A 17,600-nucleotide genomic window follows, 5' to 3' on the forward strand; every position below is an offset into this window, starting at 1 on the left:
AATAGGAAACAATATTTCCTGCCTGGTGTAGCTGTGTATTAGGACTGCTTTAGGATTGCCATTAACACAGTATGGATAGCTTTTTATGGATAATAATAGATTTGGGTGCATGCACTAGAAAGGCTGACCAAAAAAGCTGATCCAGTAATGTAATGTCAAGTTTCTACAACTTTGTAGTACTTCTGGCTTTCATTGCTCAATTACATTATTCACTGACATTAAAGTCAAATAATATAACTTAGGTTCAAGTTTATTACTACTTGGTAAAAACTAGATAGTAGCCAGATATTTTCATTAAAGTATCACAGGAGGGAATTCCAGAAAAGACAGCTGAATGAACTGGAAATATTTTAACAGTCTGATTTATCTGGTATCTTGTCATTTTCAGTTAGAATGGCTGAATTTAGACTAAATTTCATAGGGCAAGATTAGGTTTTTTTAGTTACAGTATCTAAGCAAGCAAGAAACATATGGAAAGAATACTCAAAAGCAACTGGAGGAATCTGTTATGCATATCAAGCAGAAAATTAGAGATGATTAATGATTAATAATCTTAATTTGGAATCAGATAGGATAGGTAGACATTCTCATTTTTGAAGACTGTATGTGTTTTTTCAAAGAGTGCAGTCAGATGAGAGAGAATTTTAGAAGTTGGACAACAGAATCAACAGAATAGAAGGATAATAAAAGTCACTTAGATGGAGGAGTAGCTGAAGCTGGAAACTGATGATGGTGGGCTGTTGAAAACTTTGAGGAAAGTGGATAGCAAATGTGAAAAGCACCTTTGGGTAATTTTAAAAGACAGCAGCTGCAAAATAGAATCATATAAGCTAGAGCAAGAAGGAATCTCAGGAAGACACTATTCCTTCTGCTACAAGGTAAGAGTGACTATACATAAGTTTATTTAAACAGACATGTAAAAGATCAATGGTTCGTAAACGCTCTTCTACAGAAATAGGAAGTTTTGGAAATATCACGTGTAGATCATTCTGTTGACATATGCAAATGCAAGGACTGTAAGTGGTCCATATATCAAAGGCTGAAAAGTATTTACCACTGTTTTAAAAATCTGACATTAACCATTCTCCCTGAAGAACCTATTCCAGTGTTTAACTATACGTCTTAATGGAAAGAGTTTTATGCTTCTGATACACTTCTCACTAACTTGATCTATTTCCATTTGTTCAATTCAATGTCAACATGGCAAACGGATTAGTATTCTTTTTGCAGCATCATATGATGTGCCTGTATTTTCATGTCACTAGTTATTTTCTGTTCTTTGGAGTAAACAGCTACAGCAACTTATTACTCCTTGGTACACTTTGATAAAGAATATTAAAGAACAATTAAATAATAACAGACAAGAAGTAATAGAAAGGGGTCTTATGAAGTACAAACATACAAGATTGTCAACTTCAGTAAATAGGGTGTGCAGTTTAACAAAATCTTTCTATACCGCAGTCAACATACTAGATATCACCAAAATGACCTATTAAATGTTGTAAAAAAAGGTAATATAGTGTTGAAACAGTACACTGGTATTTTTCTCTTTAATATGTTAGTAATCTTACACAAAAACCTTTGATTAAAAATGTTATCCCTGGCATTGTTGCTCTGTCATTCTCTTAGAATTGGCTTGTCATCAGGGAGATTGCTTTGTCAAGGTAATGTAATAATATTTGCAGTTGCCAGTTTATGGTAAGCAATTAAATCTAATGCAAAATAAAATAACACATTCTTCCTACTTTACCTATGTGGTTCTCAACAAACCTTTTCAAATGCAAACCTTTTAATATCTTAGGTAGGATGAAGATCTTAATGGTGTCTTTTGCAAGAAAGCACATGCTGTTTTCTGTACACTGCTGAAAGAAGTTAGAAGAGTTATGGAGATTGACTCTGGGCCATTTACTTATGCCTGTTTTAGCACTCAGTTTCTGGTTTAGCTGTTCTGCAGGAATCTTCCTTCAGCTTTTGTTTGTGAAAGTCAGTAATTACAGAAGACATACGCTGCAGACAGAACTGAATGTACATACACCCTGATTAAATTAAAAAATATGCTGTTTTCAGAGTGAGCAATTTCAGTGTGCGTATTTTCTGTATATCCCAGCAATTCTATATAAAAGTGTAAGTAAAAGTTTCTTGTTATCGTACATGTATGCAATATTGGGTTTGGGCTGAGGAAGATGAGGATTTGATTTTGCTTAAGTTCTGTGGTAGGTTGGCTTATGTTTTACTAGGGCAGTCTTATGAAGAAGCATGATGTACTTAAAATTAATGGAAAACTTGAAAATAAAAGGTGAAAACTGACAATATTATACTGAATTTTACCAAGTTGTATTAGTTCATTTAGGTAAAATAAGTACTAGCAATGTTACTTGACTCTGTCACTTGGTATGTTGCTAGTTACAAATAGTTCTGTAAAAGTCATTAGTTATGCCAGGCAAAATCTTACATCTGAGATGGGCATCAGAAAAGTATATCTTTGTTCTGCAGTTGTACCAACTTAATTTGGCTCTTAATTTTGTACATGGATGTGACAGAAATTGAAATTAAGAGCCTCTCTTTCTTTCCCACTGGAAGTCCTTTTCTATCTCAGTTTCTAAAGTGAATTAATTTTGCATTAAAAAATGTCAAGTCTCACAGCATTTAAATATACCTTTAAATTTAAAACAAGTTAAAATTCAAAGGAAAAAAACCACAACAACTTTTATGTCTCATTCTTTATCACATGATCCAGAAGAGTAAAAGATTCATAAGGGAGAACAATGTGTCTCTGGCTCTGATTCTTAGCAAAATCTTTACTAAATGATGCTGTTGTACCAATTTATTACTGACTGATCTGGTTTTGGTTTTGCTTATTTCTTCTGACAGTGGATTTTTTTTTGAAGGAGGATGAGGAAACCTGTTAATTTAACCCCAAATTAGTCTAAAAGCTTGTCAAGGTTTCCCAGTGCGCCAGGGAGATAATGTAGAAGTAATTAGCTGTAGAAAGCATCTGCAGAACAGATGAGTCATGATGCATTTTTTAATTAGGTTGGAAATAGAAGGGTGATATTCTAATGCTAGCTTGTAGTCTGTCAGACTTTAAAGAGTAACATAAGATGTTGTGATAGGAAAGGGAAATTAGGACAGGTATTTGCATTGTTCCTGTTTTTTTCTGAAAAGCGGTTCCCTTAAGGTGCTTGCAATTTATAAAGTGTAGATTAAGCAATAGTTTAAGAAATCTTGGAAGATAGCTTCATTTCACATTATTTGGCAGTTCAGCAAGAAAGGGATTGTTCCTCCTTCACTCACTAGCTCCAGGTACACAAAACTTCTTAGAAAATAGGGAAGTAATGATCCCATGGAGTTTTATGGATCCCAAGATGTAAGGCTGTGACAGCAGATTACGCTGCATTTCTGCTATGGGCAAAGTGGGCCTTCCCCTTGCCTTCACTAAAGCATTGTTCTTCCTTTTTGGGAAGGAAACACAACTTAACTCTTCCTGCATATCCTGCAGTGCTAACTGAAAATGCTAGTAGCAAAACTTCCCTGGTGGCAGACCACATCACGTCAAGGGAGAATGAAGTAATTTCGAAGACATTTGCCATCAAAAAATTAAATGAGCTTATTGATGTTATGACTCAAAGGCTTTCTAAATTTAGTCATTTACCAAGGCATCTTGCATTTAGACGATCAGTACACATACTGCAAAAGAATACTTATTGTTTTCTTACTGTGGGACTAACTTGGTTAATAAATGAAAGCCATATGAAGTAAAAAAAAAAAAAGTTATGCTCTCCATCACTCTGTGAGATGCTTGACACCTTTGATTCTTGTTTAGTCTTGCTGATTTATTTTAGTTACAGTATTTGTTTCACTAGGTTGACACTTGATAGGCATCCATGTTTATAATTTTGCTATATGTTCATGCCTGATTCAGTAAAGAAGATTTTAACTGCTTATTCCCTCCTGAGTTGTACAACTAAGCCATAGTTAAAGGAACAAAAAGTATTTTGCATTGAATGAACTTTTACTAAATGATACATCTCACTTTCCCCTTTGTTTTACTTTAGTACTACATTAGTGAAACACAGTTAAAAAGCCTAACCATAACCCCCTTAATTATTTTTTTCTGTACTGGTAAAAATATTTACTAAAGGAGTATAAATGGACACTCTTATCAAATTTGTGCCAAACTTATTTTTTACTCCATAATATTGGACTTGTTCTGTAAATAAATTTGAGGGAGTTCAGTATTACAGAGAGCTTCCAGTAAAACAAAATAGTTCGAAAAAATAAAAAGACCACTGCAGATAGTTTTATAAACTAAGAAAATTTACATGCCCAAATTAATACATGTTAATTGCAATTCAAATACAGTTTGAAAGTGAGAAATGAATGGCATGTCTTGAAATTATGAGATACTAAAGAACTTCTAAATATTGAGTGGTTTCTCTCATTTATTCATTAATGTTGATTATGTTTTGGCAGCCTCTACAGGTATTTCTGTATACAATTATAATTTGATTTTAAAATTCACTCTCATCAATGGACATTCCTTCTGATAGAAGCTGCACATTTTACTGTTTTTTCATATAGTGTACTGTTGTGCACTCTAAAAACTGTCATGAACAAAGGAAATTAAAAACTTCCTAATTTTTCATATTATCAGGTTGCTGTATTTCTTTCTCAGGCACATTACGTTTGTAACAGTTTTTTTAGTTCCAATTTTTTCAATTTTAAATTTTATTTAATTACTATTAAGAATTAAGATATATTTTATCTATTTTAATAATGGATTTAGCTTTTCCTTCACCATTCAGAAGACAACTTTGCTTCCAAAAATTAGAATTGTAAATTAGGACAATTCTCTGAATTTCTAAAAGTTTCAATAACTTCTTAATGTTCCAAATATGTAGCAGCTGTGGTATGATACTAACATCAGTACTTTCCTGAACTTACAGGAGAAGTAATTTTCTTTTGTGGTGGTTTATGAATGTTTAAAAAAAAAAAAAAACTTCATATCTTTAAAACACTTGGCAAAATGTAACTAGATTAATATGTCTTAAAATTAACCTTTTGCATTTTGGTATATAACTACATAGATAAAAACTGGCATCCATCTTAGTCTTTGCAGGCCTTGTCATTAAAAAGAAAAAAAAAAGGGGGGCAAAAAACCATTAGGAGCAGACTGACATGACATATACCAAAAATACAAGAGTCCACTTCCTTACACAGAAAGAATAGAGAACTGTAAATTGCATATTGCATAGTTATTATTTGGTGTGCACAACCTCTCCCATTAGTGTGGGCAAGGTTTTATGTAAAGTCATCCAGATAGATGTCACTGTGATTGCGAAGTTGGCCTAAAGTCTGAATGAATGTAGAATTTCTTCCCCTTACTTCTGTGTGGTCATAATGGTAGTGATGGCATTGTGACATAGATTGATATGTCATGCCAAGGCTTTGATTTAAAGTTGGAAATGGGCTTTACAGCTCTTATCAAAAGGTGAAATGATAGAGGAAAAAACACTCAAGATATTTTCAACTCTGTTGCAATTGCAGAATCCTGGAAATGTACTATGAAGGCTTCTTCTGTGGGAAGTTTCATATTAATATACTCACAGAAAGAAATAATTTAAGAAAACATTAAAATGCATACTATTTTATGCCCTCTCCTACTCATTCTATGACTATTCAAAGAATAATCCCAGTAGAACCATTTCAAATCCTTAGAAGCATTTCAAATGAACCAGAAATAAGTGAGAATAATTAATAAATACATGAAATAAACTTATGACAAAAGAGTAGTTATTTAAACAGAAGTAAATTCTTTTGAATTGGAGTGGCAAGGGGTTCATTCATTTGTTCAGTTGTGATAAAAGTGTTATGTAGGGTGTTAGCTTCAATGTTAATTGTGAAAAAGGTTTAAGGAGGCTGGGAACAGTTTGTCGAAATTTTGCCCCATCTGTGTAAAGTTAAACTGGAATAATTTCGTTACTTCTCTTGCTCACTAAAGTAGTTTATGCCCGTGATACCTGTATAACTGGGCTTTATAACTACTAGCATTGCAATAAAAATGCTGTAATAAGATTCATAAATACAGATAATGTGAAACTGAAAGGAATAGCAGTGTTTAAAGAGCAGGAGAGGAAGGAAGAGAATTAAGAGAGTGTAGTCTCTGCCTGAAAAATCAAATAAGGTTCTGTCTTTACTGCAGATTAGGCAAACTAAGCCCACTGTTGTTTCTCTAGATGTGATTTATATTAAATTGTAGCACAGACCACACAGCTGCAGTAAATGATAACTTGATATAAATGTTGACCTGAAGAAAACTCAGTCTTTCAAATCGTGCTTATGTAGCCCAGGCATTGCTTGTAGCATTTAGTTTATTACGTAAAAAGATGGCAGGAGAAAAGGGAATTATAGTCCTTGATAGATTATCAGCAGGATATCCCTATGTTAAGTAAAATAAAATTGGTGCTATGAGTTTTTCTTTTCAAAACACAAGAAGTCATGGCTACAGCAGATTTTTTTCAATTTTTGTGTAGCAAATTAAAGACGCTCTTTCAAAGTGCATGTAAATATTTAGTTACATCATTACTGTAATTTTTATCCAGTTGTCTTTCCTATCATTGTTAGTATAATGATATTCCATTGATCTTAGTGTAGTTTCTCCTCGTTTTTAATGGTATAGATGCATTAAACCACACTTACAATGAAGTATGCTTACATGGAAGGGTAATAAAAGCATTTTTAACAGTCACTTGCCTCCTTCAAAGGTGAAACTTTTGCTGACCTAAAGGGGTGAAATCCCATAGGACAAGCAATCTGATTTTAATTTAAAACAGGGAATATATTATTAGTTCTGGAGACCCCAGCACACTACTGTCTAGAACTCTCAAGAGCTATAGCACTTCTATTTTTGGGAAACCATATAAAGAGGAGTTTCAAATTAGCTTGCTTTCTGCATCAGACTGGTGCAATGATAAACATTAGTAGCCATATTTTTCTCTTGGCTCAGTTGTGAGGTACTGAACAAAAAATCCAAACTGAAGAATATCACCAAAATCTAATTTGGAAAATTTAAAATCTTGTATAATCAATTCTGTGAGTATAAATAATAATTTCTTTAGCCTTAGGGGCATGCCTTTCTGACAAAATCATAATTCAAAATAAAAAGGAAGGACATTGTGTTTGTCTTTACCTTAGAAATTGAAAGAGAGAAATGATATCTGAAATGAAGGATGCCTTAGGGATATGACTAGCAGAAGGAGTAGTTCTGGTATTAGGTCAACAAAAGTCCCAAATCAGGATTGTTGTCCACTGTGCTAAGTGTTTTGCAAACAAGGTGAAGATGTATTATGCATTAGCTAATTTGTAAGATCTTGTAGGTTTTTGTAAAGGACAATAGAACGAAAGTACAGCCATTAGCTGCAACCTTAGCTGACCTTATCTAACAATTATGACAAGTACCAAATAACTGTTGAAAGGAAGATAATGAAGCTTGTTCCTGGTTATCCTAGTTATGAATCCGTGCAATTCCATTAGCTTCAGTGAATTTCTGCAGCTTTTACAGGAACCTAACCTGGAATTAAGATTCCAAGCCTCTGTATTGGTGCAGGGTTGTTCATGCTGCTTTTGCTCTGATTTCTGTTGATAGGGTGCATAGTGACTCAGTATGTAGCCTACCTTACTTTGACAAAATCCTTTGCTCTCAATAATGATCCTGTTGGGTTCTCAGATTACATCCAATGTTTTTGTAGCTAAAGCTGTATTTGTAAAGTATGAGGTGCTGTCTTCTGTCCTGTGTTAACATTTGGCTTCTCTTCCCTTCTGTCTGCTTTTCTAAATCAATTTTATTTGAACTATAAGAGAAATGTTTCATAACTTCAATGTCTTTGCAAACTGCTTTTCAAAACCCACTTTAGTATTATTTCCTATAACACTGAAGCTTCTTAAAATATAAAGCTATTGTACATCAAGGAGAATTGTGCTGTATACATTCATGCATCTAAAGACGGGAGAGGGCATGCTGTACTTAACTTGTTTGACCTGTAATGTATACAAGGAATGGAAAATTTGGCTGCATGTGTAATGACCTGGTAGCCCAGGTAATTTCCTTTATGCCTTAAATTAGGTAACTGACATTCATAACGCATAGAATCTTGCTTGTTGAGCAGTCTAGCATTATATTTGCAGAGCTACTGCTATGCTAACTGGTATTATGTTCACATTCAGTGATTTATTTGACCTGGGAAGCCAAAGAATTTCTTCTTTCCTAAAAGGATGTTTTCTAGGTCTCTAAATGAACAAATGATCTACATTCTAGTTTTCCACTTTATTACAGCTGTGATGAATACATGATCATTTGCAATATATGTGTGTATATATATGTATATATGGTGGGACATTATGTATATATAGTATATACATCTGCATATATTGGGACATTACTTTCACTTTGGTCTGTGACTTCAACATTGTTCTGTGGCTTCACCAACCTATTTTAGAAACCTCACAAATAAATCACTAATCATACTTGTGGAAGTTACCTCCTTCCTTAGATAAAAGTATATCTATAAAGTACCAGTTTGTATAGAGTATGCTTTGGACCTGTCCCACTGTTAAATAAAGCATAATATAATAAGCTAGAATTTGCAATGGCTGCCTGACACACAGAAAGGTATTTTAATTAACCTGCATGCAGAAATTAACCCTTAGAGTACTGCTTCAAATTCCTCAATTTATTTTGTTATTTAATTTTCCCAGTGGGTTATGCTGCTTTTCTACTCAGTTCATAGTACTGTACATAAAGTACGTTAAATAGCCATACACAAAAAAGAAGTGAGAAAAAGGAAAAAAACAAAACAAAACCAACTTCTTTTAAACAAGGGATTCAACAAGACTAAGTACTCCAGGTTGCTAATGGGTAATGTATTCCTAAGCAACTACCTTCTTTTTAAGGTTTTATATTATGACATGAATTAAAAACATGTAATGTTTCACTGTAGCTGTGTGCTTGTCAGGTTTGTTCCTAAAGTATCATAGGTATGTCTCCTATAGAAAGAAGTCAGTTCTTTAAGGGTTAATGTGGGGTTAAGGAATCCTGAGGTATTCTCCTGCTTGTCCTTTCTTAAAGGTATCTGCATGTTAATTCTCAGAATTACCTGAACAGGTGAATATAAAGACTGTATGAATGACTAACTGAATGAATGAAATAATTCACTTGAAATGCTTGCTTGTATCTTGTAAACGACTGGAAAACAGAAGTGTGATTTCTGAATCAAGGTCTTTAATGAAATGCATAAAAATCTCACCAGAGTAGAAACTTATATACTGACAATTTACTCTGATTTCTTTTTCTTTCAAATAGCCCAATAGAATCCTGCCAGAATTTCTACAAAGATTTCACATTACAGATCGACATGGCTTTCAACGTGTTCTTCCTACTCTACTTCGGCTTGCGTGTAAGTAGTGGGTTTTTGATAGCGTGAGTCAGGGAGTGAATACAGCTATTAGATAGGGAGATTCTTTGAATACAGCCTGACTTTACAATGGCTGGACAAAATTAAGCTATTTTCTAAAATGCATGAGCAAAGCATTTGATTGAGAACATTTAGGTAATAATAATAAACATCTAAGATCACTAAGGAGACCAATAGTTTATAAACTAAGCTGTCTGTTCCAGAATGTTCTCGTGTGGTAGAAGGTGAAAGCTGCTATAGTTCAGTGCTGGTCAGTGATGTCGAATCTACTTTCACTCTCAATGGAGTGATAACTAGTCAGCAAGACTACGGAATACTTGATCTATTCCTCTGCTGCTAGATATGACTTTGGCAGTCAGAGGTTGAGATACAGCTGGTAGAGCTGCTATATTCAGTTTTATGTACATCCACTTTCCCAGACTGCTAGTGAATGCTTTGAAGAAGCTGTAAATACTAGTCAACATGCTGAAATGTATATCCTTAGAATATACTTAGCACTTTCTGAAAATCCAGTAATGCTGTTTCAGGATCTAAAAGTTGGGACATCTGAAACAGGTAGGCACTTTTAAAAGTTAAGGCCAGTAATGCTTGCAATTCAAACTGTTGGGTTTGGTGAGGTTTTTTTGGGTTGGTTGGTTTGTAGTTTGGGGTTTTTTTAAAATATGCTTTGAAAACTAACTTTGCTTGTTGTTAATTGGCAAATCAGGGTAAAAAGGCCTCAAACATAACAGAAGTACAAGGAAAACCTCATGTGAGCAGAAAGCCTGCCACATTAGTCTTAAAATTTGATATAAGTATTGCCTCCTGATCTTCCTTTGTCCATTTTTCTCCTGAATCACAGGAACTCCTATGTCACAGTGATAGTTGAGTTCCTCCTGTTTCACTTCCGACCCACTGAACCAACTTTTTCTGATGATCGAGTAAGGAGTTTTGTTGCAAATCTAGGTTATTTCATTACCTAGCCTAGGTGCAGTGTCTATCCTTTAGCTAAATAGATAATTTACTTCAGTATCTACACTACTATTTATGCATTCTAAGGTGTATTTTAAAAGCCTATGGCATAATAGCCCCTAATTTTTTAGGATTGGGGGGGCTTTTGTAGATGTCCACCAGGCCTGAAATATAGGTTAACTTCTTGACATAACAGATTCAATGCATGGTAATTGTGAACTTCCAAGAACCCTTTTTTAGAAGTATCCAAATGCTTTGTAAATTTTGGGCTAGTGATAAGGTTGTATGTTCTTATCAAGAGAATTAAAATTACATATTGGCCACTCTTACTTAGTCAAAGCAGTAACTTAGGCTACATTATTAAGAAGCAGAGCACAATAAGAGAGAATATACTGAGAGCTGATGCTAATAATTTCATATCCACACTGTATGTTTTATGGAAGGGAGAGAGAGTACTGTAGAGTCCACTCTGGACCTGTGGACTGAATGCACTTTAGCAGTTACAGTATGTGAGATGCACTGCTAGAACACCTTTTTTATTTTATTTTCAACCGAAACAAATCCGTGTTGTCCAAAACTGCTTTGTGATACAAACTGAAGTATGGTAAGTGAGGATGATAAGGATGCATTTCACATTAGTATTCCTTATCTAAATTAAAGTGCTAATATAGGTGTAACTTCAGTTCTCCAAGAAGCCCTGCTGTATGAAACAGGAATTCCTGAGGAAAAGGTGATACTTGATTGTATGAATGCAAGAGCTGGATCGATAATGAATTTGCTAGTTATGTAATAAGCATCTCATACGTTAATCTATTTTAGTGGGGTTTTTTTTCTAACAAATATCTCCTGTGAGGACTCACTAGCAAATTAAAGTATTTGAAGAAATATTTTAAAATCTTATCCTTCTCTGTCTGTTCTCCCAAAAATGATGTTGCAACTCAAAATCCTAAATATTACAGTATCTTCAGTTCTAGAAGATATTTGTGTTCAAACACACATATATTCATTTTAAAATCTATGGTGGCTAGTTTCCAACTATGAGAGAACTCAGAAGTGAAATCTGAAAACTGCTGATGAAGACTAAGTTCAAATTGCACAAGTTAGCACATAAGCAATAGGGTCTGGCAGAGATATGGCAAGTATGGAAGTAATCCTTCGGAAGTGACAGAATTATGCTAGTGTTTCTAGCAGAATGTGGTATCTCTTCATGCGTGGTAGGATTGCCTCTGTAATGAAATGGGCTTTTATTAGTTACTAATTACCTAAATGAACAACTGTTCAAATACTTCCATAGAAAAGTATGAGTCACCTTTACAGTCAAAAGACTTTGTTTTCATTGTTGCTTTCTGAAAGCCTAAAGGTTGTGCCATGTGGAAAGATAAAATGCTGATTAGAACATACATTGCACATTATGAAAATATTGATCTGACACCTTAAAAACCTTTTAGTTCCAAATATTCGGACTACTTCTAAATTTAACAGAAGGGAATAGAAAGTTCTTGCTGAAACTAAGTATTTTTGTTCAATTTTCATCTGGAGCGTTGATATTGAGTAATACAGACTAACAAAATCTCAATTTATTTTTGGTTTTAAGTCTTCTCTGAGGCAAATGCTGCTCATGTTGTCTGCCTTCTTTTTGAGTATGATTTCGACATTCTTGACATCAACAGAGTCCTCTTTCCAATATTTTATCTGAAATTCCAGCAAAGTTGGTATGCGCCATAAACATTTTGTGTTAAAGTTTTAAAGTAATTCTAAAGCAAGGAGATCAAGTGGGTTAATTAGTTGGTATTTGAATGTTGGTATTTGCTTTGGAAGAAAGACAATGGATACTGTCTGTAGTTCAAAAAATACAAGCACTGTTTTGAAATATGTTAGTCCAGGTTTAAAGACTTACATGAGTAAAACTGCTCCATTAAATATCTATGTGATGCACTAAAATTTTATATTTATTTGTATATTTATATTTCATATTTATATTAAGCATATGTTTTAATTATTACTTGAATGTGAATAGTAGTTTGACCTTATTTAAGCACATACATGAATAGGCAAGTTTAAACTATGATGTTCTTGGCATTTAAGTTTGCTAGTTTCCCTAGGCTGATTTCATAGTCAGGAGAGAGAAATTACATCATCCATGGCACAATTTGAAGGACTGAAGCCCTGCTGCAGTCTAAATTATGTTTTGTAGGAGTCATCCTGTTGATTACCTCTGGATAGGATGATAATGGGACTCTTTGTAAACTATCATGTATTAGAAACCTGTGAACAGCAAACACATGTTGAGACTAATACCAACACGTTTGGTGTGCTAGAGCAAAGGTGATAGACTTTGAAATATTTTATACTTAACTACACTGTTCTAATATTACTGATACATTCTTAATAAATGTGGAGAAAATGTTTTTTAACACAGATAATACAACCCATCATATAAATGATCTGTCTCTTTAGTTAGACCTTTCATTTTAATCTTAGTGTGGTTATCAAGCAATGCACAATACAGACTTCTTTCCGGTAAGACATGCTGTTTTGTCTGGACTGACCTAAAACATCAGTTACTTCTCCACTAACTTTGGAGTTTAATATTTTAGAATGGAAAAAATTGCCCATACTTGCAACCACTATGAGCATAATCCGATTCTTACATACCTCCCCCTCTTTTTTTTTTTCCAGTTCATAGCCGCCAATGACAAGCTATGGTTTTGGCTAGAAGTTAACTCAGTAGTAGATTTCTTCACGGTCCCTCCAGTGTTTGTGTCAGTATATTTGAACAGAAGTTGGCTTGGTAAGTAAATTTCCTTTTAATAGCTGTTACAAAAATACTTAAATTTTGCACATTTTGATGGAGAATTTCTTCATCTTATGGCATTGTGTAAGTAGAAGGATGTTACAGAGTTTCACCAGACAGGTGTGTTACGTCAGAAAAGCCCTCACTAAGTCCATTTTATTCTTGATTCATTAATATAATCTCCTACTCTAAGTGGTGATGAACTCCAGCTTGGAAGTACTGTGTAACATGAGGCTGTTTTTGTAAAACAGTGAATTAGATATAATTGCCTCAAGTTACAAACTGAACAGGTGATCCAGACCATTTATTCACTGAACTGGATTGCCATGAATCATTGTCAAGAATGAAACCAAGAAATTTTCTTCACATTTTGGGCCAATATGGTTAAATTTTAGATCCACTGAAACAATAAATTTGGAAGATTTGTTTAGACACTTACTGGAGTTACCTTTGTGTAGGACTGCTAGGAATGCATTAGAAAAGAATATGCCACATGTAAAAGGGAATACAAAATGAAGCAGAGCACATGAAATAAATCGATTGAAGAACACCCATAATGTGGCATACGAAGTTTCTTATACAAATTGTATATTTACTCTAGTCAAGTAAAATGAACCTCAGAATTTGGGAGGTTTTATTCAGGGAAGACTTCCTAAAAGTGACATATTTTGTGAATGCTATGTCTTCAGACAATGTATGAAACCTCACCAGTTGACAATCCATTTCTCCAGAAATACAGACACTCATTGTCCCTGAAAACTGAAGGGAATGGTCATTTTAAATGTTTCACATGGAAAGGAAAATAAAACACAGGATCTTATCTAGTATTATAATATTTTCAACTTGATACAGGAGTGCAAAGATGCAAAAATTATTGATGAATTACTGTTGTATGGAAAGAGATTAATAAACGTATAACCACGTTAGAGTTCATACTATATATGTCAGTGGTTATTAGTATGCCAAAGAAGAAAGTGGTAAAACAGCCAGAAAAGATCGCTACAGATACTCATATGATTACTGTCTTCATCACATACTTCTATTATGTATGTAAAACTAAGTAATGATTTTTGAAGGAGAAAATGTCATATAGTTCCATATTATGATAAGAAAGAAAATAAAAAAAGAACATATGTAAATAAAACATAAGCTTATGCTTAAAAGAAAATTGCTGAGTTCACTAGCTATAACTCAATCCCAGATTCTTTGCATTATGTGAATTAAAGGGATGTATTTTCACACTGAATGTGACATATCAGAGTTTCCCCAGAACTTTGAGATTGAAATCATTGGAGATTAAGCCTGTCTAAGAGCAAAAACTAGAATCACAGGATCCATAGAAAAGTAATATGAAATAAGAAAATAGCAAAACCACAAAATATGGGAAATGAGGCAAAGCGATAATTATTTGAGATTTATATCCTTTGTGAAAGTGACTGCAGAATTGACTGACTCATGGTGACACAGCAATCTAACTAGCAGTACCAACAGGGATAATGAGAGAGTTTGCCCATTTAGCAGTTTCTGCTGCATAGTTTTTACAAGATTTATGCTGTTTTGCAGGCAAAGTGTTGTACTTATATTTATTGATAGGGTTGAAAGGATTTCCATCACTCTTAATTACACCAATGTCACTTTCTCTTGATTTGTTGTTTATAGTCCTACTTTACCTATTTTCTCATGGAATCTTCCTGAGACATTTATGACCTGCTGAGATACAGATTTTTTTTTTTTTTTTTAAATGTAGTCATCTTAGGAGTGACATATTTACAGAGTTTGAGCTTTGCACCTGCTTCCACTGTATTTATTCCAAAGGGATTTTCATATTAGGGAAAATCATCCTTAGTGAAATAATTCACTAATTCAAAAATGTGAATTATTGGGGTCCCTGACATAGCTGTGATTTAGATCAGCAAGTTATTAATTTGAGATGCTGTGATGAAAGAGTTTTTTAAGCAAATACACTGAAGTGTTTTAATGAGGATTGTCTATTCCTTTACACCTTTTAAAGAGATGGCAAAATTTACTCTGCCTGGTGAGCTCAAATACTTCAGACATACTTGTAATGCAGTGGCAGGACTGACTGTAAATGGAGGGAAAGGGAGGGTGTTTGGACCATATTATTTGCAGTTTCAAGTTAGATGCCTACTTCTCCTTTTATATAATTTTTGTAATTGAGATATCCTTGTGCAGAGGGTGATTCAGAACATGGAAGTTCTGGTTTCTTCATGAAGTGTCCCTGTGGAAATAGGATACACAGGGAGGTTAGCCTTTTAGTGAGGCAAGTAAATAGGGACTGCTTATTGTTAGGCAATGTTAAAATCATTTAACAGGTTCAGATTTCAGTGTATCTCAATAATTCTTTGCATGTTTTAAGAATTTGTTACTGATTAAGCAGTATTCTTTTATATGCTTTAAATTTCAAGATCATTTAGGAGCCCAAATACATTACCTTGTCTGGAATGTATTGTGCATCAGGATCTTTCCAGTTTATTTCATTATTGATTCATGTCAGTCATCTGTGATGAGTTCATCTAAGTACTAGACAGAATTCAAGTCGTCAGAATGTGGATCCCTGAATTCCCAATTTCACAAGAATTTGTTTATTATCAAGTTTAGTTAGCTGACAATAAAGTAAGTACAAACACACAGGTTAAACGGTATTTTAAAAACCTAAACCATCCTAAATCAAAAATAAGCTTTGCCTTCAGAGCACTAAATGCTCATAGAAAGATGTGAAGTACAGCAGAGTACCTGTGGTCTGAAAGTATCTTCTTTTAATGTACTATAGTGGAAAGCCAGTGGGTTTTCTCCTTTTCTTATGCTAGTTCAGAAATGCTACCATTCAGCTATTATGTAACTCTTAGTATGTGAAGCCTTCCACTTCCCCTGCTAACTCTTCTGCATTCAGTTGTTCATAAAATGTATTTTTGTATCTCAAAATGCTGTATATGAATGAAATTTTCATAGTTCATGAATATGAAATATTACTTGCTAATTTTATGAGCAGACTGTATTGGAATAAACTGCCTTGACAGGAGGCTATTGTTAGAGGAAGATTAAGCATGTGAAATATGATTTTGGTTTCACATTTATGAGGACATGTGAATGAGGAACAATCAGCCTTAGAACTACAGTGACTTAAATAAAGCCTAATACATGGATTTGATAGTGTCTTATTGAATCACAGAAATTAAAGATAGAAAAGGTCTATTAAACAATCCATTTCCTTTTCCTGACCATGGGCTTCATCTATTCTACCATACAAAATTTCAAGCGATAGAAACTGTTTGATTCCTAATAGATTCTATCATCAGGAATATTTTTTCATCATCCCTTCTTCCCTGACATCCCTTCTAGACTGCTGCTGAAGCCATGCTATTTTTTCTGAAAATAATTCAAGATTTACAGTGGGGAAAAGCAGGCAACAAATGTAAATGTAGGCACATGCGTAGCATAGAGAACAATCTCTTTGTATGGTGATGAACACAGTTACAGAAAAGAGGGTATCCTTTTTTCCAGTCCTTGCTCAAATTCTGTCCAGGTACTGTTACAGACATCTCAATTAATTTTGGATGAGGCTTGTGGTCTCAGTATCAATTCCTGGTCTGAGAATACCGTATCCAGCATCTCTGGTAGACATTCAGCTATTTTTGTGAGCCAGAGAATGAAATTGGTTACCCTCTGTGGCAAGAGATAGATGGCTTTGGAGAAAAAGCAGTGTGTTTTACTAAGATAGTTAAGCTGATGGTGTGAATGCCTTCTGGTCATCCAGCAAGTGTGCTTCAAGATGAAGCTTTAGTTTAAAAATCTGTGACATGAAAACATTTGCTTCAATACATTGTAGACTTTTTTGACATAACTTCTACAGAACAGCTCAAACTGAAACCATATTCAAATCTGCAGAACATGTTATTCCTTTTGGAAAACATATATTTTAGTAGAACTTAGAGCAGTACCACTAAATTGCAGGGCTACCAGTGTGAAAGAGGAATTATGAGCTCCAAAACTTTATAATAATTTACTGTCTTTTGATGCATTCACAGGTCTCAAAACTATCCCTTTCTTAACACCTTAAATCTGCAATCATTTGCAATGATTTGGTTGGTTAAGTATTGTGCATTTTCGCCATCTATTGGTGAAAAGTTTGAATACACATCCCAATTCTACAATATTTCTTAAAAAGCTAGTGTATTTCATATAGCTTTAAAGCATTTTATGTCATTTTACTTACATTATAATTTATTTTATATATGATGGAAGCTAAATTCTGTAAAATTTCCTAGAAGAAATGTTTTTTATGTATGTGTGCATATGCACTACTTTTCTCTGCAGTAACATTTCTTTGTACGCTTCAAATACTTTTGAACAGGTACCAAAATAAA

General features: G+C 33.9%; 1 protein-coding gene across 19 annotated transcripts in view; it reads left to right on the forward strand.

The window, feature by feature from the left end:
• Positions 1-17,600, forward strand: part of KCNMA1 (potassium calcium-activated channel subfamily M alpha 1) — a 514,442-nt gene that overhangs the window by 297,011 nt on the left and 199,831 nt on the right. For all 19 annotated transcript variants that reach the window (XM_074830555.1, XM_074830556.1, XM_074830565.1 and 16 more), the window contains exons 4-5: positions 9,359-9,452; positions 13,101-13,212. In XM_074830555.1, coding sequence (XP_074686656.1) covers positions 9,359-9,452; positions 13,101-13,212 — 206 coding nt within the window. The remainder of the gene's footprint in view (positions 1-9,358; positions 9,453-13,100; positions 13,213-17,600) is intronic.

Source organism: Strix aluco, chromosome 7 (assembly GCF_031877795.1).
Source record: "Strix aluco isolate bStrAlu1 chromosome 7, bStrAlu1.hap1, whole genome shotgun sequence".
In the NCBI taxonomy this organism is placed as follows: domain Eukaryota; kingdom Metazoa; phylum Chordata; class Aves; order Strigiformes; family Strigidae; genus Strix; species Strix aluco.